General features: G+C 40.3%; 1 protein-coding gene across 1 annotated transcript in view; it reads right to left on the reverse strand.

The window, feature by feature from the left end:
- GRIA3 (glutamate ionotropic receptor AMPA type subunit 3) overlaps positions 1 to 25,103 on the reverse strand; it is a 301,606-nt gene that overhangs the window by 33,875 nt on the left and 242,628 nt on the right. The window contains exon 12 of the mRNA XM_052662894.1: positions 18,868 to 19,066. Within this exon, the coding sequence (XP_052518854.1) occupies positions 18,868 to 19,066 (199 nt within the window). The remainder of the gene's footprint in view (positions 1 to 18,867; positions 19,067 to 25,103) is intronic.

The following is a 25,103-nucleotide window of genomic DNA, read 5'->3' on the forward strand; positions in this document are numbered from 1 at the left end:
CTAGAAGACATGGTCCTTATGCTCAAGAAGCTAAGGGAATGAACAGGTAGAACTCTGTCCAATAGCACTTTCTAAAATAGTCTATGTGCTATCCAATATGGTAGCTTCTAGCCACACTTGTCTGTGGAACACTTAGAAAGTCGCTAGTGCCACCAAGCAACAGAATGCTAAATTGAGTTTTAATTACTTTAAATAGTCACATGTGGGTGGTGAATACCATGCTGGAAAGTGCAGATCTACAGCTTATTTAAAGAAGGCAGAGAAGTACCAAAAGGTAGGGAAATGACACCAAGAATTATTTTATCTGCTTCACAATATTTTTCTTATTTTCTCTGATGATTGAAGTGATGGCTGAATTAAATGGAAGTCCTGCCTGATCCAGTGGGAGGGGTTGGCTATAGCCTAGGTCGAGGGGCAGGGGAGGAGCAGGAATACCTCCTGCCCTACTTAGGGCTAATCTGTAGCTCTGGGATAGTTTACCCAGCCTGGGTTTATGGAAAACCTCTCTAGAAAAAAGGTAAGTTGTATTGCTCATGTGGGCAAAAATCCCTTGAGTGCACATAGGAACTGTTTCCTTTAATCCTATTTGTGCAAAATTGAAAATAAATGAACTCCTGGGTCTAGGTATGCCATGAAAGAACATTCTCGTTATTGCTGTCTGAGAACCATACTTTTTTTTTTTCAAAAGAATAGATCACTATACAAGGAAATATTTGTGCAAAAAAACAGAGCATGCTCCTTAAATTTCCACCCAGCTTGATTTTTCTCTTTCTGGTTCTGTGAGTTGCTACATTAAGTTGTTCGGAACTCCCCCACCCTCTGATTCCTCTTTCTAAGGAAAGAATTCCAACAGCAGTGAGCCTGCAGGTGATATTCACAATTTCCCTTGGTTTTTGAAAAATAATACTTCACTGTATCAACTCTGGTAGATGGGTTGAAGGGTTGAATATAATCAAAACTGAAAGAGGCAGAATCTCCAGAGATGCTTTCCTCTAAAAATTCCAAATAACTTTGTCAAGTACTCATTCCAAATGCCTTTGCCTAGCATTTTCAAACTGTATTATAGTTACATTAAGGTCACAGATATAAATTTGAAATGGCAACCCACTCCAGTATTCTTGCCTGGAGAATCCCATGGACGGAGGAGCTTGGTGGGCTACAGTCCGCGGGTCGCAAAGAGTTGGACAGCACTGAGTGACTTCACTTTCTGAGTCACCAAAGGAAAGAAGGGGCTGGCATTTGGTACAGAGTTAAGACTGGGGGAATTAGGTTGAAAGTTACAGTCATTCAGCTTGGTTACTGTCATACAATGACCAGTGGCTTGAACCGAGGTATATAAAAAGTCCCACACTGAAACCAATGCTGCCAAATTGCCTATTTGTAAATCAAACTCCATTAGAAGTTTTTTTTTTTTTTTAGAAAGGAAACAGAATAATGAGTTGCAGCAATGTTGTTTTAAGTCATCTATAAAATTAGGCTAAAACATAGTTTTTGTATTTACTGTGTATTTACTGTGACTACTGAACAGAAACAAAACCAAAATAAAACTCTTTAAACTTAAATAATTATTTCATTTGACTTGAATTTCTAATAGACTTGAACTCCTGTTCAATAAAGATCAATCATCAAACTGCAGAAGGCAGCCATGTTTAATCCTAAAGGATTTAGAAGAGTAAAGGGAAATGGAAAGCCTAGTTTGTATTTCTGAATTTCATATATTTTCTGGAACCTGTGAAATCTGTGGTCTGTGGGATAATTTATGAGCAGTTGTTAGTTTGAAATGCTTTTCTCTAAAGTCCCCATTTCTGTGCCAGGACCTTATTACCAAAGAAATAATGTAACTTAAAAACAGCCCATCTATATCTCAAGCAAAACTGTTATTATTTGTTGCTGTTTCAGAAAAGTCAATAGGCCAATATTTTTGAAGATATGTATTTTCCTTAAAAAATGAAAACATGAATTCAAAAAGATATATGCACACCAGATGTTCATAGAAGCACTATTTACAACAGCCAAGATATGGAAGCAACCTAAATGTCCATAGACAGATGAATGGATAAGGAAGATATTATATTTATGTACACATACAATGGAATATTATTCAACCTTAAGAAAGAATGAACTGCTGGCATTTGCAGCAATGTGGATGGGCCTAGAGAATATTATGCTTAGTGAAATAAGCCAGATAGAGAAAGACAAATTCTGTATAATATCACTTTTATGTGGAATCTAAAAAATAATACAAATGAACGCATATGTAAAACAGAAAGATTCACAGATAGAGACAGCAAACTAGTGTTTATCAGTGATGAAAGGGAAAGGTGGATGGGCAAGATGAAGATATAGGATTAAGAGACACAAATAGATAAGCAACAAGGGTATATTGTACAGCACTGGACTCATAGCCATTATCTTGTAATACCTTTTAGTAGAGTATAATCTGTAAAAATACTGAGTCATTGTGCTGTACATCTGAAATTAACATAATATTGTAAATTAACTACAATTTTAAAAAATAAATGAAAAATATTTTCAGATTAAAAAATATTATATTCCTGTAATACTCTCCAGCTTGCCTTTCTTGAATGTGTGGCTGTGGGGATGTGGGATCTTAGTTCCCAGACCAGGGATCGAACCTACACCTGGAGTCTTAACCACTGTACTACCAGGGAAGTCCCTTCCAGTTTGCCTTCTAGTCCAGCTCTGATCAACCAGTGGCTGACCTTTATCAGCTTGACTGCTTACAGCCCATTACCTCCCTCACCTCCATCCCCGCCAGGGTGCCACAAACAACAGTTACCAAATTAAGAATGCTTATGCAGATCAGTATGTTTTCCAGAGCTCCTTAGGGTAGTCTGTGGCTGAGAGTTATCTGGTATTCTTCTTCATAAAAAAAATGGCTTTTTTTTTTCTATTAACCCAAGATTTTAAAAGTCATTTGCAAACTTTAATTTCCATCAGAAGGACTTTCCTGAGTCCTACATATAAAGATGGGAATATTTCATTGAGAGCCCTCCTAGACTGTCATCTCTCTTTAAGGCATGCTTTTTTAACCTTCTGCCTTGAAATTGCTTGTCGGTGTGGTAGACAAAGTAGATGTCCTCCCCCTTTTCCACCTGATGGCAATCTACATTTCTACTGATTTCTATCCAGGTCATTCATTATCCACTCACAGAAAAGTATGTCATTAATGAGAAGCAGGTAGGAGTCATGCTGTCCTCCCCGGGTTTAAATGAATCTTTAAGATGGTACAATCAAACAGATATGCAAAGTAGGCCATTAATGCAACATTAAGATTACAAATTTAAATACAAAATCAGGGAATGCAGAACTTTTAAAGTTTCTCATCATTTCTGTATTGGCGACATGGGACATGCTGAATATATAGTACAGTGTTAGGAAGACATGGACTCACAGTATTGAAAAATGACTGATGTAGGTAAGGGGGACTTGAAGATTAAGTACCAGACTTCTGGAATGCTACAACCATTCCTATGTAGATTGGCTCAACCTCAATAAGGAAGTTTTCTAACACCTATGAACTGTTGCTTTGCCTAACTAAAAGCATGCCTTCCATCATGTAACAGATAAATTCCTAGAAAAAGCTGTGCCATGAATTAGATTCATTTCTGAAAATCAAATTTTATTTTTCTACCAATGAATGGGCTGCTTTATGTTTATTTCTGAAAGCCCTCCTCTTAAGTTTCTCTGACAAGCAGTTAATGATCTGTAAACACCAAAATGCACTAGGGGGATCTCTGTTTTCCAGGGAAGAATATGTTTCTGATGTGAGTAATTACTATTTATTGCTTTTATCAGTTGTGAATTTTCTGGTATATGGATTACTTAAGGGTAGGGTCCAGCTGTGTTGTGAAGCCAAACATTTTGGAATAAAAGAGAAGTCTTAAAGATAACAAATGGTATTAACTAGTTCTTGTTAATCTCTGTACTGGCAGAAGGGCAAGCCCAATAATTGCCTGGGAAGACAAAAAAGCCACTACAAAGTGATTCAAGGTGGGAGGTCCTGAAATAATGCATAATATGCTGTATCTCATAAGTGTCACTGGAAGAGGTATCCATGGCAACAGCAAGGGTCCTAGTGGAACAGAATGGAAAAGATCATATACTAGCCTTACAGTAGCTGATCTGGTCTTGATAAAAGAGAGAAAAATTAGTCTTCAGCAAGCAAGGAGGCTAGAGTTCTCTTTTCTAGACTAATCAAGACCCATACTTCTGTTTGGGAGATGATGGCACCCCAAAGGAAGTTAGAAAGAAGGAATGGTTCCTCTTAAGTATTGGGTTGACCAAAAAAGCTTGTTCAGGTTTTTCCATAAGATCTTACAGAAAAACCCAAATATTTGTTAGCACTGCAAATAATCTGTGGTGGGAAAACTCTGCAGTTGCCCATAGCAGCTTAACCCTGTATGAGTCGTATCAATGCACAGAGCTTGCACTGATTAGAAAATTGATCAACTGCCCCCATAGCCAATGGTGGACAGGAAGGCTGGGCAATCTGGCTTCTGGGCTGGAAAGCATTTCTCTCCTGCTTGGGAATCAGAATGGTCCTACTACCAGCCTGGTGCATCACATTTCTGTTTACCTAATAGCCATAGCATATAAAAATGGCAGTGGCACTGTAGAATTCATAAAGGAAGGTGGGAGAAAAGATCACAGCCATCTCACTTCTTTCTTTCAGGCCAAAGAGCCAGCACTTTAGTCTGGTTATAAAAACTTACTGTACCTGTTCTTTTCTAGAAAGATAAGCTCTCATCAACTCTCCTTGGTAGACATTCCCCTCACCAATCACCTCCAGTTACTCACAGGAGGTGTCACCCTGCTATATGGATACTTGGGGCTGGCCCCTCAATGACTCACCTACGTGTGGAATGTTGAACCCTGGTCTCCCTAATGTCTCTGCAAGAAACGAGTGCAATTGCATTGGTTGCCCATTGCCCAGTACCAGCAGGTAAAATGGGGAAAGAGAACGGGGTAAGGAAAAGGGAGGGGTACATTAGAAAAGTGCCTCCTGCTGAAGGGCAGGAATTTCCCAACTCATGGTTTGGCTTTTCCCTCTGAAGCAGTTGTAAAATACATTCCTCTTCCTGATAGCATGTATGGTCCTCATTCTGAGCCCTTCCTGGTGACGGGGTTCAGGTCTACCCAGCCAAGGTCCTCAAAGTTGGGAGCTTTGAGTCCTGAGGCTCCCTGAAGCATCCACAAAGCAGTAACACAATAGTGCTGCATCATAATAAAAGGCACAGAAAAGGACCAAGGGGGAGGGAGGGGAGGAGGAATGTGATAATAAGAGAGAGCTTTGTCTAATGGCCGAGAGCTCAAGTCTCTTGTCTCAGTTTCTCATTTGGCCCCTTCTCACTGTAAAAGACATTTCTCTTGTCCATATCTCCCAATTATCTATATATATATATGAAATACAATTGATTTACAGTATGTTAATTTCAGGTATATAGCACCATGATTCAGATCTATATATCTGAATCATATCTATATATATATATATGTATATGTATATATACACACACACAGGAGACCTGGTTTCACTCCCTGGGTCAGGAAGATCCCCTGGAGAAGGGAATGGCAACCCACTCCAGTATTCTTGTCAGGTAAATCCCATGGACAGAGGAACCTGGCGGGCTGCAGTCCACAGAATTGCAAAGAGTTGGACACGACTGAGCAACTAACATTTTCACTTTCACATATACATGCATATGTGCATGTTTGCTAAGTCACTTCAGTTGTGTCCAATATACAAGATAATATGTAGTTACAAGATAAGGAGTGTAGCTGCCTGTGCTATACAGTAGGTCCTTGCTGTTTCTCTATTTTATATACGGTAGTGTGTATCTGTTAATCCCAAACCCTTAATTTGTCCCTCTTCCTTTATCCCCTTTGGTAAACTTAAGTATGTTTTCCACGTCTGTGAGTCTGTTTCTGTTTTGTAAATTAGTTCATTTGTATCTTTTTTTTTTTACATTCCACATATAACTGATCCGTTCACTTCAGTCGCTCAGTTGTGTCTGACTCTTTGCGACCCCATGAATCGCAGCACTCCAGGCCTCCCTGTCCATCACCAACTCCCAGAGTTCACTCAAACTCATGTCCATTGAGTCCGTGATGCCATCCAGCCATCTCATCCTCTGTTGTCCCCTTCTCCTCCTGCCCCCAATCCCTCCCAGCATCAGAGTCTTTTCCAATGAGTCAACTCTTCACATGAGGTGGCCAAAGTACTGGAGTTTCAGCTTCAGCATCAGTCCTTCCAATGAACACCCAGGACTGATTTCCTTTAGAATGGACTGGTTGGATCTCCTTGCAGTCCGAGGGACTCTCAAGAGTCTTCTCCAATACCACAGTTCAAAAGCATCAATTCTTAAACACTCAGCTTTCTTCACAGTCCAACTCTCACATCCATACGTGACCACTGGAAAAACCATAGCCTTGACTAGACGGACCTTTGTTGGCAAAGTAGTCTCTGATCTTGAATATGCTATCTAGTTTGGTCATAACTTTCCTTCCAAGGAGTAAGCGTCTTTTAATTTCATGGCTGCAATCACCATCTGTAGTGATTTTGGAGCCCAAAAAATAAAGTCTGACACTGTTTCCACTGTTTCCCCATCTATTCTCAAGAGGTGATGGGACCAGATGCCATGATCTTCATTTTCTGAATGTTGAGCTAAAAGCCAACTTTTTCACTCTCCACTTTCACTTTCATCAAGAGGCTTTTCAGTTCCTCTTCACTTTCTGCCATAAGGGTGGTGTCATCTGCATATCTGAGGTTACTGATATTTCTCCCGGCAATCTTGATTTCAGCTTATGCTTCTTCCAGCCCAGCGTTTCTCATGATGTACTCTGCATCAAAGTTAAATAAGCAGGGTGACAATATACAGCCTTGACGTACTCCTTTTGGAACCAGTTTGTTGTTCCATGTCCAGTTCTAACTGTTGCCTCCTGATCTGCACACAGGTTTCTCAAGAGGCAGGTCAGGTGGTCTGGTATTCCCATCTCTCTCAGAATTTTCCACAGTTTATTGTGATCCACACAGTCCAAGCCTTTGGCATAGTCAATAAAGCAGAAATAGATGTTTTTCTGGAACTCTCTTGCTTTTTCCATGATCCAGCAGATGTTGGCAATTTGATCTCTGGTTCCTCTGCCTTTTCTAAAACCAGCTTGAACATCTGCAAGTTCACGGTTCATGTATTGCTGAAGCCTGGCTTGGAGAATTTTGAGCATTACTTTACTAGCATGTGAGATGAGTGCAATTGTGCAGTAGTTTGAGCATTCTTTGGCATTGCCTTTCTTTGGGACTGGAATGAAAACTGAACTTTTCCAGTCCTGTGGCCACTGCTGAGTTTTCCAAATTTGCTGGCATATTGAGTGCAGCACTTTCACAGCATCATCTTCCAGGATTTGAAATAGTTCAACTGGAATTCCATCACCTCCACTAGCTTTGTTCATAGTGATGCCTTCTAAGGCCCACTTGACTTCACATTCCAGGATGTCTGGCTCTAGGTGAGTGATCACACCATTGTGATTATCTGGGTCATGAAGATCTTTTTTGTACAGTTCTTCTGTGTATTCTTGCCACCTCTTCTTAATATCTTCTGCTTCTGTTAGGTCCAGACCATTCCTGTCCTTTATCGAGCCCATCTTTGCATGACATATTCCCTTGGTATCTCTAATTTTCTTGAAGAGATCTCTAGTCTTTCCCATTCTGTTGTTTCCCTCTATTTCTTTGCATTGCTCGCTGAGGAAGGCTTTCTTATCTCTCCTTGATATTCTTTGGAACTCTGCATTCAGATGCTTGTGTCTTTCTTTTTCTCCTTTGCTTTTCACTTCTCTTCTTTTCACAGCTATTTGTAAGGCCTCCCCAGACAGCCATTTTGCTTTTTTGCATTTCTTTTCTATGGGGATGGTCTTGATCCCTGTCTCCTGTACAATGTCACGAACCTCATTCCATAGTTCATCAGGCAGTCTATCAGATCTAGGCCCTTAAATCTATTTCTCTGATGTCAGCTCTGAAGATCTGGAGGTGTCCCTTACCTTTAACAGCTTTCTCTGGATCCATGTTGTACACATGTGTCCAAGCCTCCTTGAACTAATTTCTATTTCTTCTCAATCATTGACTATGCTATTCTCAACCTTCTTGTTCATACAACTGGCTGAAATCCCAGGCCAAGAAAATAAAGGAAAAGCATTTTTCAGGATATAGTCAGTGGAACAGTTTACTTCCTGGTGCTTTTATATATAATAAACTTTAATTATTTGCTAATCACAATTATCCAAGTTGTGGGGTGTGTGTGTGTGTGTGAGTGAATGAGAGAGAGAGAGAGAGAGAGAGAGAGAGAGAGAGAGAGAGAGAGAGAGAGGCTACAGGAAAGGGGCAAGATACAAATATTTTGAAATTAAATATTCGAATTCTGTGTAAAGGGGATTTAATATGTTTTTCTTCATGATTACTCTATTAATATTGTCACATCAGGAAAGGGGCTGTTTATTTTAGGTGAAATGAGGTCTAATATAGTGGGGTTGTTTTTAAATATGAAGGGCTCTTTCATGATGATCTGGGGTTAGATGGCTGCCCTTTCTTTCATTTCAATTTGGTATTATTTGCCAAAGCATAGATGGAGTTTGATTTTCAAGACTGGTTCCTCAAACTCATGTAAAAGAAGCAAAATATTCTCTGGAAAAAGCAAGGTATTCTTTGGATTTATGAACCTCATCTTCACGTGCAAGATGTGAATTACAAAACTAGAAATAAGGCAGAGCTCAAGGCACTGATTTCTACTATGATACTATTGTTTCTACTATGATACTTTTTTCTTGGAAACTTTCTTCACCCTAAACTCCTCCCCACCCCAAACACATCTACGTACATTATTTTGAGCAAACAAATCTTAGTGTGAACACTAGACAGAACTAACAGTTCTTCAGTCAATAGAGGCCACAGTCTAACTTGACATAAAATTACGGCCTGTCTTCTTGTTGTTTTGGTCACGAATAGATACCTTTGCACTCATTTTGAATTCTCTTTTCTCTCCAAATATTTTCAAGATGCCTCCTTTTCCAGAGACCTTTCCCGATTAAGTCACCTGACCCCCTTTATTGTCTTCATACTGAACTCAGGGTTCTGAATGGCACCTCCTATTCTTCCCCAGACTGTCTAGGACAGAGTTCTTCACCCAATGAATTTGAAAATCAATGTTACTGAATGATACAAGAAATAGTCTGTAATCCATTCTCAGGGTCAAGGGAAATAAAATTGAGAGTGAACTAAATCAGGCTGTGCCCACGTAAGAATTTTGAAACCACTGGGAATTAAGAATAAGTTCCAGAATGCAGGTTTCTCTAGGCATAGCAGCTGACTACTTTCAGGAGCTTCTTTGTTTAGGGCACCAGGGAGTGTACAGATAGAAGATCAAGATAGCATATAGACAAATACCTACAATCAGAACAACTGGAAAGAAATGCCATAGATTATCTCCATCCAAATCCCTTCCTTCCAACAGGTAACATTCTAAACCATTGAGAACAGGAGGGCAATGGGTTTCATTCTACCATTCATCACCTGCATTCTAGTGCCATCTTGCCATCTTGCATCAGAGTTGCAGCCCAAACACAGAAAGAGGAAGGATGCTCCGCTAAGATGTTGCTACAAGATGAAATCACTAGCTAAAATATCCAGGACCCTCTGTATATATGTGTGGTGTGTGGAATCAACAGGAATTTAGGTCTTTTTCAACACTTATGTACATAGCATATCTTCCCTTCAACTTTGACTCCCTTTCAACTTCAAGTCATGTATCAGGATAATTCTCTGTGATGTTAACTAAAGTTCTGCCCCCAATACCAGGTATCAGATCTTCCTAGTGGGATGGAGGCATCAATGGCTTAAGAGAAGATTAGGAAGAAAACAGAACAGAAAATGCCCTCATCTTTTGTTTCAAAATAGACTTTCAAAAAGTTACAGTAGAAAAGATAGAACTGGCATATGATCCAGAAATTCCATTCCTAGGTATATAGCAAAAGGAATTGAAAACAAGGATTTGAACAGATGTTTGTACATCAGTGTTCATTGCAGCATTATTTACAATAGCCAAAAGGTGTGAACCACCCAAGTGTCTGTTAAAAGATGAATGGATAAGCAAGATGTGCTATAGATAGACAATAGATAAATTCATCCTAAAAAGGAATGAAGGTCTGACACATGCTATAATATGGATGGGTGAACCATGTAGACAGTGTGCTAAGCAAAGTAAATCACACACAAAAAGACAAATATTGTATGATTCCATACAGATTCATATAAATGGAAAGTAGACAGTGGTTACTAGGGGCTGGGAGAGTGAGGGAATGGGAAGTTCTTGATTAATGGTTATAGAGTTTCTGTTTGAGGTGATGAAAATGTTTCACAAATAGTGATGATGGTTATACAACATTGTAAATGTAATACCACTGAATTGCATACTTAAACATGGTTAAAACAGCAAATTTTATGTTATATATATTTTATTATAATTTTTAAACACTAATAATGTAATATACCAAAATTCATTGAACTGTACATTTTAAATGGGTGAATTGTATCTTTATTAAATTGTTTTAAAAGGCAGTGCCAACACTACCTTGAAGGCCAAGTTTTCAATTAGTAAGAACCGAACTTTCTGATAAAAAAAGAGAGGTTTTTGAGTTTCCAAATTCTAAGACCAAAAGGGAAATATGAAGTTTATGTCATATTCAACAAATTGGAAAACAGATCAATAATGAGCCAGACTAACTACCCTTGGAGGCCAGATGAGAGCTGAGGCAGAGAGGAGTACAAGAGAAGTCAGACTGGGCTGTGCATCACAGAAGGGTCTCTGTGCCCTGCTCCCCACCTCAACCCAGCTCTCCAAAAGGAGGAGAGAGGATGGCACTCCCAGGGCAGAAGTAATGGGGTCTCACTTCCTAGGGTGTAGCATAGGGATGATAAATTGAAGAGAACAGCTCATGTCTAGCTTGGTGCTGGTGTCATAGAATAGCAATGGCTACATGAGGCCTGGAGGAGAAAGGAGCTGTCCCAGACAGGTGGAAGGAGAGAAAGAGACTATTCCAGTAGCCCTACGACTGTGCAAGAGGAGAGAGAGAGAAAGAGAAAAAAAAAGGGGACAGCCCAGCAATAGGTGCAGGGTTATGTAGGTCTGCAGAGGTCTTGTGGCCTGGTTGAAGGGATGCTGCAGCAAATGTCTGTGCGGAGAAAGACTACTTGACATCCAAGCTGGGTGGTACTGCTCAGTGGATGCTGGAAGTGATCCTGATGCTCTGGGGTTAGATGGCTGCCCTGATGCCATGACACCATGTACACTCCCTGGAACTTGGATATTATTCCAGGGAAGAGAGAAAAATCCTGAAATGACTGGGAAATCACTGTTTGCCTGAATTTATCTGGGTGTATTTTTTTCTGCCAGGTGGCAAAATTGAGAGAGCAGAAACAGGAATGTAAAGAAATGTTTTTCTGCAAAATGGAGTTAGTTGTCTGTGAAAATATACCTCTGTCATAAAACCATCTTCTAAGAAGACCAAATAAGATACAGTAAAGGCATGAACCATTAGGGGCTTCTGGACTTCTAAAAATTTTTTGATGATTAACCTTAAGACTTATTTTCCCACTTGGAAAAATTTCCTAACCAGGCCTAGTGTAAGTGTACGTTCTCAGCCCTTGTTACTACAGTTTGCTTTGTTGCTATGTGTGCTAAGTCGCTTCAGTCGTGTCCAACTCTTTGCAGTCCTATGGACCGTAGCCTGCCAGGCTCCTCTGTCCATGGGATTCTCCAGGCAAGAATACTGGAGTGTGCTGCCATTTCCTTTTCCAGGGGATTTTCCTGACCCAGGAATTGAACTTGCATCTCTTACGTCTCCTGTATTGATAGGTGGGTTCCTTACCGCTAGTGCCACCTGGGAACCCCTTGGTTTGTTGCTATAGTTCATAGTTACTACAAGTATCCTTGGATCATTTGATGAATGTAGGACTTATAGATTTCATTAGTGACCACTGAAAAGGAAGGTCAAAAATCTGAGCTCTTCCACCTTGTTCATAAATGTTATCCAATGCATCAGCAAATTCTGAGACTCTCTCCCCAAAATATATCCTAAACCTGACCATTTTACATACTCTCCATTGCTATAACTCTAGCATATAAATCCATTCTTCAGTTACCAAGGTCGTCTTCCTGTCCCTTAAATATGCCAGGATTGTTCCTGCCCCAAGACCTTTGCACTTCTTATTCCTGCTGTTTGGAATACTATTCCATCACATGGCTAACTCTTATCATTCAGGTCTTTAATTAAATGTTACCTCCTTAAAGAGGCTTTCCCCAAACTCCTTCCATCCCAAGCTCCCAGTTAAAACAATCCTCTGTAAGTCATTCTCTATCATAATACACAGAGTGCTTATTGGGGCCTGAAATTATTTTATGCACCTGTTTGTTTATATGCTTACTGTTTCTCTCCTTCCAACAAAACGTGTGTGCATGCATGCTCAGTCATGTCTGACTCTTTGCGACCCCATGAACTGTGTGGCCCACCAGCCTCCTATGTCCATGGAATTTCCCAGGCAAGAATACTGGAATAGGTTGCCATTTCCTCCTCTAGGGATTTTCCAGACCCAGGGATCAAACCCATGTCTCCTGTGTTGGCAGGCAAATTCTGTCATGTTTCCCCTACTCTATCCCTGGTACCTAACTTGATACAGTAGACACTCAATATAGCTTTACTCACTGGTTTAAAAAGTGGAAGATGTTGAAGATTGGAACGAACTTTACCACAGGGCCTCCCTTGTAGCCTTTTTGAAAGAAAAATTCACATCAAGGCTTTATTTGTGTGAGTTTCCTCTTCCTTTCCAAAGTGGAGTGCTACCAAGCATTCTAGTTAATTGTATGTTTTTGTGAGTTGAGTTTCAGTCAGTTGAAATTTTAGTTGATTGTTGCTGATCAATAATAGGTGATCAACTAGGCTTCTTATGGTGATAGAAAGGAATCGTAAATAATCAACCTGTGCAGGCTTGCCAGGTGAATTCAAGGAAAGTCTAATTGAACAGATGGGTCCCCATCCTCTAACTGGAAGGCTATTAGGTGTTTTGACTTTGTTAGACAAGAAAAGAGAGAGGTCCTGTGGTGAGTTCCTCTAGGGAAGAGAGTTTCAGAATTCTCACAAAGATCTGGGAGTCCTGTGTGATGTTAATTATCCTGGTGTGGTCTGAGAGAGTTGGCAGCCTCAAAGATAACAAAGACTTAACCCCCTAAGGCTTTCTGAGTTGTGACATGCTCTCATAAGCAAGTAGGTTACCTGGGAGGACTAACGGAGACAGGCTAATGAAATCCATATGGTTGGTCACTTTGGACAGATGGCCTGCATGCCACCTTGGAAGCATCTGAAATTTCTAGGTGGTCTTCAAGGGCAGCTTTAAGCTGTGCACGGTGAAGTTATTGAATCTGCAGACCACAAAGGAATGGCTAGAGGTGGACTAAGAGATGAGGTCATATTTTATAACGGGTAGGAATGGGATCATGAGGATGGGGGAAGGATATAAATGAGTTTTCTCCTCCCAAAGCTGGAAATGCCATCCCCCAACTCTCTTCCATTGAGCAAGCAGAGGTTCTTTTCTTTTTGAGAAATACCCTTCTCTTACGTCTCCTCAGAGCCTTATTTGGACGATCTCTATACTTCAGTTGCTCTACTGGTGGGTTCTTTAAGTCTCCTGGGATTTGTAGAACCCTTCATATCGTTAAAGAGCTTTTTCTGATATTACCTTCTAACTAACCCCATACAGAAGATAGAGCAGGGAATATTCCCCTTGATAGATGAGGAAACTGAGACCAAATGACCCTTACCCAAAGAAAAACAAGAAAGTCACCAGTGAATGTGAAATTAGAAATCATTTTCATCTTCTTATTCTTTCCAGTTTTATCTACGTCATGACATAACCCTTGTCATATCAGAAGCTATAACAAGCCATGAATAATAGCAGTCTACTGCATTTGTGGCATTTGCTCTAGTTTTATGGATGTTTTCCTTTTCTTTGCCTTCTTATCTTGGATCCCTTTGAGATTTGGGGGGCACAGCAAAATGTAATTTCAATGTATGGCAAAACCAATACAATATTGTAAAGTAAAATAAAGTAAAAATAAAAAAAATAAAAAATAAAAAAATAAAAGTGTGTATAGGCTCCCTTTTCTAATTGATCCATCAGAGGGAATAAAAACAAAGATCAACCAGGAGATGATAGAGATGCCTTAACATGCTCTACCCTATAGGCTTGGTTCATGCAGAGTACCCCATGTTTCTATGAACACTCGTACCAGAAAGGCATTGAGATGGAGTGGAAAGAGGACCCTGTCTAGACTCAGAATTCTAGCTTGTCCCCACTGAGCTGAGCAGCTTTCAAGTCACAGTGTCATCTTGCCTCAATGTTTCCTCCCTGAGGGAGGTGTAATAACACCTGTTCTGGTTGCCTGGCAGGATTATCATGTGAATAAAGTGTGATGAGATATGTGAATATGTGTTGAAAGGGGTTTCTCAGGTGGCCATAGTGGTAAAGAACCTGCCTGCCAATGCAGGAGACAAAAGAGATGTGGGTTCGATCCCTGGGTCGGGAAGATCCCCTGGAGGAGGGCATGGCATCCCACTCCAGTATTCTTGCCTGGAGAATCCCAGGGACAGAGGAGCCTGGCAGGCTATAGTCCACGGGGTTGCAAAGAGTCGGACATGACTGAGTGACTTCACTTTCACTTTTCACTTTCTGGGGCACTGGAGCAAGTCATGTCTTTCCCCACTCCTTTCCATTCATATTTATTTTTTAAGGGGTTTAAATTAGCATTAACATTTCATTTTAAATGTTGTTCTCTTATCCCCTGAACTATCTTCAGTGGGAATATGGCCAAGAATCTGGAAAAGAGGGCTTCCCGTATGGCTCAGCTGGTAAAGAATCTGCCTACAATGTGGGAGACCTGGGTTTGATCCCTGGGTTGGGAAGATCCCCTGGAGAAGGGAAAGGCTACCCATTCCAGTATTCTGGAAAAGAAATCAAGCATTTGTAGTTGTCTTCTAATATTTCTAGGGGTCTGAAGGCAGAGAGAATTTTGGAATTGCTTTTCCTCCCAGTGCTACTTTTTAACATGACTCTGTATCAGGTTAAATTTTCAAAACCTGGTGGAGAATGATCATTTTGGTGCAGTTTTCCAAATCATAGTGGCATTTCTTTGGGCAATGGCAATGAAGCTGTCGACTTGTCTTTTTTTTTAGCATGGGTGCTTCCAACTCCAATTGGGACATTTAGTTTTGGAGCTGCTGTCTAAGGAAATCAGTTTTCAAGTCATGAGGGCTGATGGTAATATTTCAGATGTCTCTTCCAGCTGCAAGCATTTGGCTCAGCCCCTCCCTGCCTTCCTCTCTGTGCCAGTGACTTTCTGTGACTGTAAGATAACAGCTAAGGATAGTTCAGAAAATGAGAGAAACAAAAGAATCACTTAAAGATATCATTATTTTAATGGCAGCCTTACTCAGGACAAGTAAAAATGTCCGCAGGGTGATTAGAAAGGAATTTTCTTTTATTTTTCTCTTAGTGGAAGGACTAGAGGGCTGGCCCCGGGCTGTTTTATGGTATTACTATTTAGCCCCTGTGGTTTTAACATGGAGTGAGAATGGGTAGAAATGAGCTCATGTTATGTTTGTAAATGTTGCATGGGGTCTTGCTTTAGCCTGTAATGTTGAGAAGGCATGCCATCAGGGGTCCTCAATTTTTTTTTTTTTGTATAGGAGTTGCTGTTCTTAAAATTGCCTTGAGACCATGGAGGATTGAGGGGAAAGTGACATGCTGTGGCAGTGAAGTCCCCAAGTAAGAGATGATGTGTTCCTGCTGGTTGCTTTCTCTGATTTATGGGGTTCAAGGAGGGGAAGAGTAGAAGATATTAATTAAAAAAAAATTTGGCAACACCTCATGGCATGTGCGACCTTAGCTCTCCTACCTGGGATGGAACCCACACTCCTGGCATTGGAAGGCAGAGTCTTAACCCTTGGACCATTGGGAAAGTCCTGAGTAGAGGATATTAAGAGGACAAATGGCTTGGAGACCAATTGGTTGGGCCCCTCAGTATTATGTGAATACCAAGCATTCCCTTTTTTGGGTTTACATAACATTTTCAGTACAATCAGGCTGAGAGTTGGCTTGTCCTATACTGCTCATTCTACTCTTAGATCACCAACTTTTGTAAGCTGTCCTAAAGAACTTCCCCACAGAGTCCTTACTGCTGTCACTAGTAACCAATTGAGGAAAAAAAAAAGTGGCTAGTGGGAATTAGAAAATGATTTGCACTTCTTTATACCTAGAAATATCCAGCATCTTTTCTAATCAGATTTTCAAAACAGTTCCATTTTCATACGAATTGCTTATTGGCTGTAAAGGTCACTAGGAATTGGTGAACATTAGAAACTGCAAACCAATTACAATGTAGCAATAGCTTTGCTCAGAATTGAATGTTGATTCAAATTGGCTCCAGTAATAAGATGTTCTTTAATGAAACCATTGTTACATAGATTAGTATATGCTTTCCTAGTTTTTGAGAAAGACACATGTGTTGGGGTGCGGTCTGGGCATGGGGGCAATGACTGTTTGGTCACTCTTTCAAGTCTTTGTGCTAATAAATCTTCCTAGAGAGCCTCCTTTGCCTGGAATATAGATGAATGGCCTTAGAAAGCTTAATGGGAATTGATACCACCTAGCGAATACCATTGGAGAAGGCAGTGGCACCCCACTCCAGTACTCTTGCTTGGAAAATCCCATGGACAGAGGACCCTGGTAGGCTGCAGTCCATGGGGTGGCTAAGAGTCAGACACGACTGAGAGAAACTTCACTTTCACTTTTCACTTTTATGCATTGGAGAAGGAAATGGCAACCTGCTCCAGTGTTCTTGCTTGGAGAATCCCAAGTACAGGGGAGCCTGATGGGCTGCCATCTATGGGGTCGCACAGAGTCGGACATGACTAAAGTGACTTAGCAGCAGCGGATACCATTTAAAGGACACCTTCTTAATTTCTAATCCTTGAAGGAAACATGCTTCCCAGAACAAGGATCCCTGATTGGAGGGTCCAAGCCTGGTGTCTTGATAGCTTAAGTGGTCAATTACTTCTTGTAGCAATTTGATGCCTGTTGGGATGGTGAACATAGGCTCTGCTAAAGCTGGACAGCAAACCAAATTTCCTGGAGCTGATTGTGTGCTGACTATTCAGCAGATGGAAATCCCTGGCTTCCTGCCCTTAAATGTGTGAGTGATTTCATGAGGGCAGGGGATTATTCCCAGATAAGCTTCTGGAACAGCCGTCGAGGTGAGAGTCAACGCCAGGTTAGTCCAAGAAGATCTTCATATCATTTTGATGCTGCTATTGGATTAGCCAAAAAGTTTGTTCGGTTTCTTCTGTACTATCATGTGGAAAAACCCAAACAAACTTTTTGGCCAACCCCAATAGTACCGAGTTCCTCACCCTGGTTAGGGATTATGAGCTGCTCAATAAAAAGTGGTAGAGGTGCGAGAGGGATATCCTAAGCCAATAAAACTTCTTTTTTTTAAAATCAAGTGCCCCTCTGTTTTTCCACCTACAACCCCTTCCAAGAGAATTCTTGAAAGGGTATCAGAACTCACTCTTTCTGCTTCAGGGAATGAAAACAGTTTTTAGTTAATTGCTATAATTTCCAGAAACGTACTCCTGCTGGTTTCCTGTAAAACAATTGGATACATCCCATGATAATACACCTATAAATACATTTCTTACTGGTTTCTTAAAACAAGCTGGCTTAGAACCAACATTCGTTTACTGTGGATCTTTGAGGAAAAGTCACTAATTGTACCTGCCATCTGATAACTCGATTTTTGGTTGGACAGAATGACTCAACTTTTCTTTTCTACCAACTACACAAGTGGCTTCTGGATCATTGTTAAAATCAGTTACCTGGGTTATAACAGGTAACAGTTAGCAGGCAGTTGTATGTATAGAATGGGTCAGTTTTCTCAGAGCAGCTGAATAAATGCATGAGTTCTTAAACATTCCATCGATAGCCTTTTTTAAAGACCTGTTACTACACAACAAAGATCTTGATGTTTTATGTAAAAGTGGTTTGTCCATTGTATTATCCTTTTATAATGTTCTATCTCCTTTCTTCTTTCTCCTCCACAGTGCTGATGCTTTACTAACTTTTGCTAGTGAACAACTTGCTTCCCCTATTAAGATTGGGCCTATGTTGGGTCAGAAAGGGGTCAATAAATCTACTCAAGAAATTAAAACAATTATCAGTTTCCCTGAAAATTGAATTATCTGCATGTATAGGAATGCTTGAAACAACTGAAATACATTTCAATAGAAAACCAATGTATAAAATAGAATGTCATTTTATAGTCCATGATTCCTCAGATTCTTAATCAATCACCTAATGTCAGTGAACTGGTGAGACATAAAATTATTGCTTTTGTAAAAGCTAAAAAGGAGAACAGATATTTAGTTCAATGACTTCAGTATTCAAGTAAGGGGACCAAGGCTGACAGAAGTTAAATGACCTGCCCAAGGATAAATAGTCACTTGGTGCCAGGTTGGGATTCCAACCTGCGAGTTCAAACTCAGTGCTCTTGCCATGCCACTTGTGAGGTCACACATGAGTCTTGGATCTAAAGAACAATGAATTAGGTCATCAAGCAAGTAGTTCTGTCTTTAAGATGCTCTTGATAATATTTCCACCCTTCCCCAACCCTCCTTTAAAACACCATGAATTTGCCTTTCTGAGCAGGTGGTAAAATAAAAACCAGCAGGCCCAATTAACTGAAAAGCACTTACTCTGAAAAACTCTTTTGTTGAGCCGGAGTCCAGGGTCCCATATGCAATTTCAGTCTGCTTAGCTAAGTCTTCAGCACTCTCTATGGGAGAAACCATCCTCTCCACAGTCAAGAAAGCAGCAAGATTGGCAGTGTAGGAAGAAATTATGATCAGGGTGAAGAACCACCAAACCCCTCCAACAATGCGCCCGGAGAGTGATCTACAAAACAAAACAAAGACCCATCCGGACCCAGAGGGGCCAGATTTCAGTTAACGAAATCCTTATCTTTCTTTTTGGAAAGAGGAATGATTTCAGTGGAGCTGATGAAATCGAGAAGTCAATGATATCAGGGGATGAACACATCAAACAGAATGACACATTGACAGCAACACCACATGGCATGATGGCATGGGAGGATGGTACATGCATAATGCTCTTCAGGCCCCTACGGGTTTCAAAGCAGGATTATTTATTTAATCACAGGAATAAATACCTTCTTTATGCCAGCTCCTGCTTAGATGTAATCATTGTACTTACCTGATTCTCTTCCTGTGAGCCTTGCTGGCCGCACCTGGGGAAGACTGTCCTGTTTCCTTTATGGCAAGTGGTTCCCAGCCTTGCCTGTACATTAGAATCACCTGGGATCTTAAACCTCTCATGCTCAGACCCAGCCAACAAAAAAATCAGAACTTGAGAGGTGCAACCCAGATGTATGTATTTTTAAAAATCTCTCCAGGTGATTACAATATGCAGTCAAGGTTGAAAAACAATGATGTAAGGTGATGTCATGGGAGACACAGAATCAAAAACCTTTATGTATTTGAGGAGAAACGAGTAGATGCTAGTAAATGAGCAGGATTCACTGTGAGTTTAACACATTTACTACAGATGTTGCCATTCTAGTGAAGTTGGTTAACTACAAGGCAAGGGGCCATGAGATAATATTATTTTCTTCATATAAATGGCTAATGGGGCTCAGGAGTTTTGATCCAGGGATTGAAACTCTTCCCTTTTAAAAACTGAGACTAAGCACATAGGACAGGCCTCAAGTGAAGTTGGAAACTAGTTGTGTAATAGATTTGAGAGGCACTAAAACATTTGTCTGTATGCTCCCTCACCAATATAACCAAAACAGATAAAACCATCCTCATTGGTCTGCTCTAGACATTCTTACTATTGGGATTATCTTCCAAGGTTTCTTCAGGAGGCTTGGTCAAAATGTCACACTTTACTTCAACAGCATCTGTTTTCATATCATTCTGGATTAGTATATCCAGTTAGTGGAGAATGGGACAGATGATGCGTAAGTTTTAATCAGGGAACGTCTTGTTCTTGAATGTAACTTGGGGTGTTTGTTAAAATGCAGATTCTGAATATCCGAGTGCTCAAAAATCTGGACTTCTTAAGCATCACTGGTGATGGCAGTGGTCTGCCGATCAAATTGAGAAATACTGTTCTCCATCAGTGACTGTCAACTCTGCTTGCATATCAATGTCATCAGGAGAGCTCGAGACAAAACAAAACAAAACACAATGACCAAAAAAATAAAAAATGAAATGGCAACCCACTCCAGTGTTCTTGCCTGGAGAATCCCAGGGACGGCGGAGCCTGGTGGGCTGCCGTCTGTGGGGTCGCAGAGTCTGACACGACTGAAGCGACTTGGCAGCAGCAGCAGCAGACTCCACCCCAGATCAATAAAATCAGAATCTCTGGGGGTTGGGCCTAAGTAGCAACATTTGAGAAGTTTTTATTTATTTATTTTTGGCTGTGCTGTGTCTTCCCTGCCACTCGGGCATTTCTCTAGCTGCGGCGAGTGGGGGCTACTCTCTAGCTGTGGTGCATGGATTTCTCCTGGCGGTGGCTTCTCTCGTTGTGCAGCAGGGGCTCTCGGGCGCGTGGGCTTCAGTAGTTGCAGCACAGACTCAGGCATTGCAGCTCCCTGGCTGTAGAGCGCAGGCTCAGTAGTTGTGGTGCACGGGCTTAGTTGCTCCGCGACGTGTGGGATCTTCCTGGACTAGGGATTGAACCCGTGTCTCCTGCATCGTCAGGTGGAGTTTTTACCACTGAGCCACCAGGGAAGCCCCAGCAGCAGCATGTTCATAAAGCTCCTTGGGTGCAGCCAGGATTAGAGCCACAGTCCTACATCCTGAGAGTACCTGGGGATAGGGTCTGCGGGGAGTTAGGGGGTAGTGTAAGAACCCCAAATGCTTAAAGATGGATACAGGCTTGTCCTGAGGAAACGTCACCTCCTTTGCAATGCCGCTGAAGGCTGGCTCTGTGTGCAGAAACGAAATATGATCGCTAGGTTTCATAAAACATTGCCACATTATTCTGAGGATAGTTCTGCTCTGTGGCATAGCTCCATCCTGGTTAGGCTGTGTTCTCTCATGCCCAGAAAAGCTCACAGGAAAAGAACTCGCTCTGTCATAGAGTCAAGAATAGGCGTAGGAGCCTGGCACCTTTCCAGGCTCTGTGGGAAGAGGGCAGCTCTGGGCTGAAAGCTGGCAAGTCAGGCTCTTCTCTGTCTGTACATGCATTCTACCACTTGGAAGCAAAGTTAAATTCCTGTGTCCCAAGATAACCTTTTTTGAGCCTCTGGAAAATCCAGTTGTTTTAGATTTTACACTCTGATCAAATCATTTTGGCACATGTTTTGATAGATAGTATTCTTTATTGATTAACTGTAAAAAAAAAGACTTGTTTTTTTTTAAAGCCTGTAATTTTTGTTGGTCCCTGGATGCTTCAAACAACCCATATTTATTTCTGAGTGTAGTCACTTAGTTTTTTGGCTGTGCAAATCTGCTTTGCAATAGATTTTTTCTAACTAATGTTATACTTTCTCAGTATTTCACTTGGGAACATCTCCCTTTTAATAAGAAGAGGTAAAAACATCTGGATGAGTCAGAAAGAACGTCACACTTCCAAATGCTAAAAGTATATGGAATATTTCAATTATGAATTTGTACTTTTCATAGTCTTTCTTCATTGTTGACATATACATTTCATTTATTCTGGGCTGATCTGACTCTGGAAGTAATTTTTCCATATAAAAGATGCATGTTCAAAGTGGCATTTGTAGTAATAAAAAAATGATACTAGCTAACACGTAAGAAGCTCTTCCTATGTGCCAGACTCTGTTTTAATTGTTTACATGTGTCAACTCTTTTAATCCTCCATCCCCATGCTTAAGTCATATTTTACAGATAAGAAAATGGAGGCATTCTACAGATAAATAACTGAGGCAAAGAGATGAGAAATAGGAAATAAATCATCTAGATGTACACAATAGGAAAGACATGCCCATATTTTTATAGTATAAAATATTCACATTTTGTATAAGAAAATCCAGAATGGTGGGTAGATTATAGAAGGAACAATTTTCCTACAAACTCTGAGAAATACCGTTGCAGGAAAACCAAACCTGTTTGGGTAATTATTGTTTATTATCTGTTGTTCATTTGGAATGGAGCTGTGAATGCCATCCTTATTTGGGATGATAGGGTTTTATGGAGATCAAGGGGAAAACTGATTTTGGAGTATTTCCAGAATCATGGTTTGGTATGGAAAGGGGTGTATTCTGCTGCCGTGAATACTAATGGTAGTTTATGTATTATCTATTTGAAATGTGGAGAACAACACAGTAATTTATGGAAATTACATTTGTGTCATGCTATTTCAGCTAATGGACTATGTATCTGTGTGATCTAAAATCAAGCCTGCACATCATAACCTGGTTATTTTGGCCACCTTAATAGCTGACTCAGATAATCATGTGGTTGATCTATATGACTCAGCTGAAATTATCTGTTGACATGACCAAAAATAAACTTAAAAAGCAAACTGGTCTTTTTTGTGACCTCTTGTCTACATGGTTATTGATTTCGGCAGTTATGTAGTTAATACTGCAATAGACCTACGATCATAGAGAATTTTGGTGAATATCCACATAGAAATGATAAAATAGTATCCACAAGCATCAGCATAGATGGAAAAGGAGCTTCCTGGGAATCAGCATTGAATGCACTCAGCATTCTCCCCTTAAGACGCTAGTAGCTTTGATAAGAGTCTTGGAATTTCTACCACTTTCTTCCCTTGTGTGAGAGTGATGCCTACATTCTTTTACGGAGAATGTGTGCAGCGGAACTAACTGGGAAGAAGCTCTATAAAAATCTTCACATTTCCCTTTTCTCATTAGTGAAACTATAGCCATTTAAACCCACATTTCACATGGAGGCTATATAAAAAGTGACTGATGGGTCAGCCCTATCACATTTTTAAAAGGATCCATTAAAACAAGACAAGACTTTATAGTTGAGTTAGAAAGACCTGTCATTTCTTAGTATCATTCCTTCCATTAATGTAGCTTCGACATGCTTAACATTCATTTCAAGTAGTTTTGTTGCACAAGACAGATTTGGAGGTTAGCATAATGAAATGACTGTAAAATGCTGCACATTTAGTATTTATATAAATGTGTTAAAGGAACATATACTTTTGAAGGAATGTAAGTGGAGGCATGAAGTTAATGAAAGGAAATTAGCAACAAGAGAAACACAGACATAAAAACATTGCAAAATAATACACAATGCTCCTGTTATCTGTAATCAGAAGAAACTAGAGTTTCTGAGTTAATAATAAAATGTACTTTATGGCCTCTAAAATGATAATAAAAGTGAGCAATGTGCTGTAACCTTCATCCTGTAAGTAAATTTTGAAATCTGCACTTTACTAGCTTCACAAGATGAAGAGCTGGAACTGCAAACTGCTTCTCTTTTGCACCAACTCTTCATCATTCCTTTGCTTCCTTCTTTCTTCCAAAGTATGCATCATTCCTACACTCCACTCAATGCTGTGTCTATGACAGATTATTTTTTAAATGTGCAGAATCAATCTTCTGCTCTTCTAGTCTTCTCTGATGGGCATAACTAACCATCTCCCCCAAACTTAAAACAAGGGCTTTCAGGCAGAAAAGACATGAAATAGTTGTAATAAAAAATCCTGCTATTACAATTAATTTATTATCACTCCACTACTGCTTTGAAGTGAATTTACAGTAGGATGAAGACCCTGCTCCTACATCAGTAAAGGAAAGGTTATTACTTTAAATGGAGCCCCCGAGCTCCTGTTATGTTTGATCCCATTCATTTTTTACCCTTTGTATATTTTATTCTTCTGCATATACTTTCTATTTTAAAAGAGGATCTGTATGTCAGCTAACCTGGAATGGATCCCCTGCCTGCTTCTCCAAAGGATTAATATCTTCAAATCTTAACAGGACAATAATGCTCATGGAATAATGTGTACACAGCGACCAGGTTCAAGTTAGCGTGTTCTTTCCATTTTCTCTGTTGTCATTCCCTGGAACCTTGTATCTTGAACTTGGCAGGCCCTCAGATGTCCCTGCAGCTCTAGAGAAAGTCAGCAGGGGGAGCATTTGTCTGGGAGGACTCGGACTCTGGACTGCTTAGCAGTTCTATCAACGTTTTACAAAGGAAAAACATTTCAGATTAAAAAAAAAATTACAACCACCTGTCAATATCAGCAAGACATTGCGGAATAATACAACCAAAATATTTGCAAGTGGTGTAATCCTTAAGGAAAGCCCGTTAGGGGTTCAAAAAGGGATGTTGTCAGTTACTTCTCATCAGAAATCAGCTATCTGGCACTGACTACAATTTCAATCGGATTCCTAAAGAGGATTAGGAACTAAAACGCAAATGCAATATGAACTATTGATATTTGTGAAGCCAGCATGGTTAAGAGCAGCAAGTTTAAAAATGATAATCGCTACCATGTATTGAGAACTTACTATAGGTCAGGCACTGTGCTTTACGTTTTATAGATGAGGAACTGAGCCTTAGCAAGATTTAGTTACTTGTCCCACGTTACACAACAACTAAGCAGATTGTGAATCTGGTGAGACGAACTCCAACACCCACACACCTAATCACTATGCTCCCTCCATCTGGCTACACCCACTGGCTATCTCCCCATGCCCCAATCAAGGGGGAAGAAGGTTGAAGGCAAGCAATCTCCTCATACTTTCTTCTCCTGACTCCCCCTAGAAATTCATTCGTGTATGAATACAACCTCAGCTTATTACATTGATTACTCTCTCTATAGGTGATTCGGTCTCACCTGAATTGGTCACTCTGAACAACTGGGGTAGTTGAAAATATCAAACCTAATTGACATAGACTCTTTAAGCTTCTAGGTTTCTGTTCTAGGTTTCTGTTAGCTCTATTTGATGGCAATG

Source organism: Budorcas taxicolor, chromosome X (assembly GCF_023091745.1).
Source record: "Budorcas taxicolor isolate Tak-1 chromosome X, Takin1.1, whole genome shotgun sequence".
Lineage (NCBI taxonomy): Eukaryota > Metazoa > Chordata > Mammalia > Artiodactyla > Bovidae > Budorcas > Budorcas taxicolor.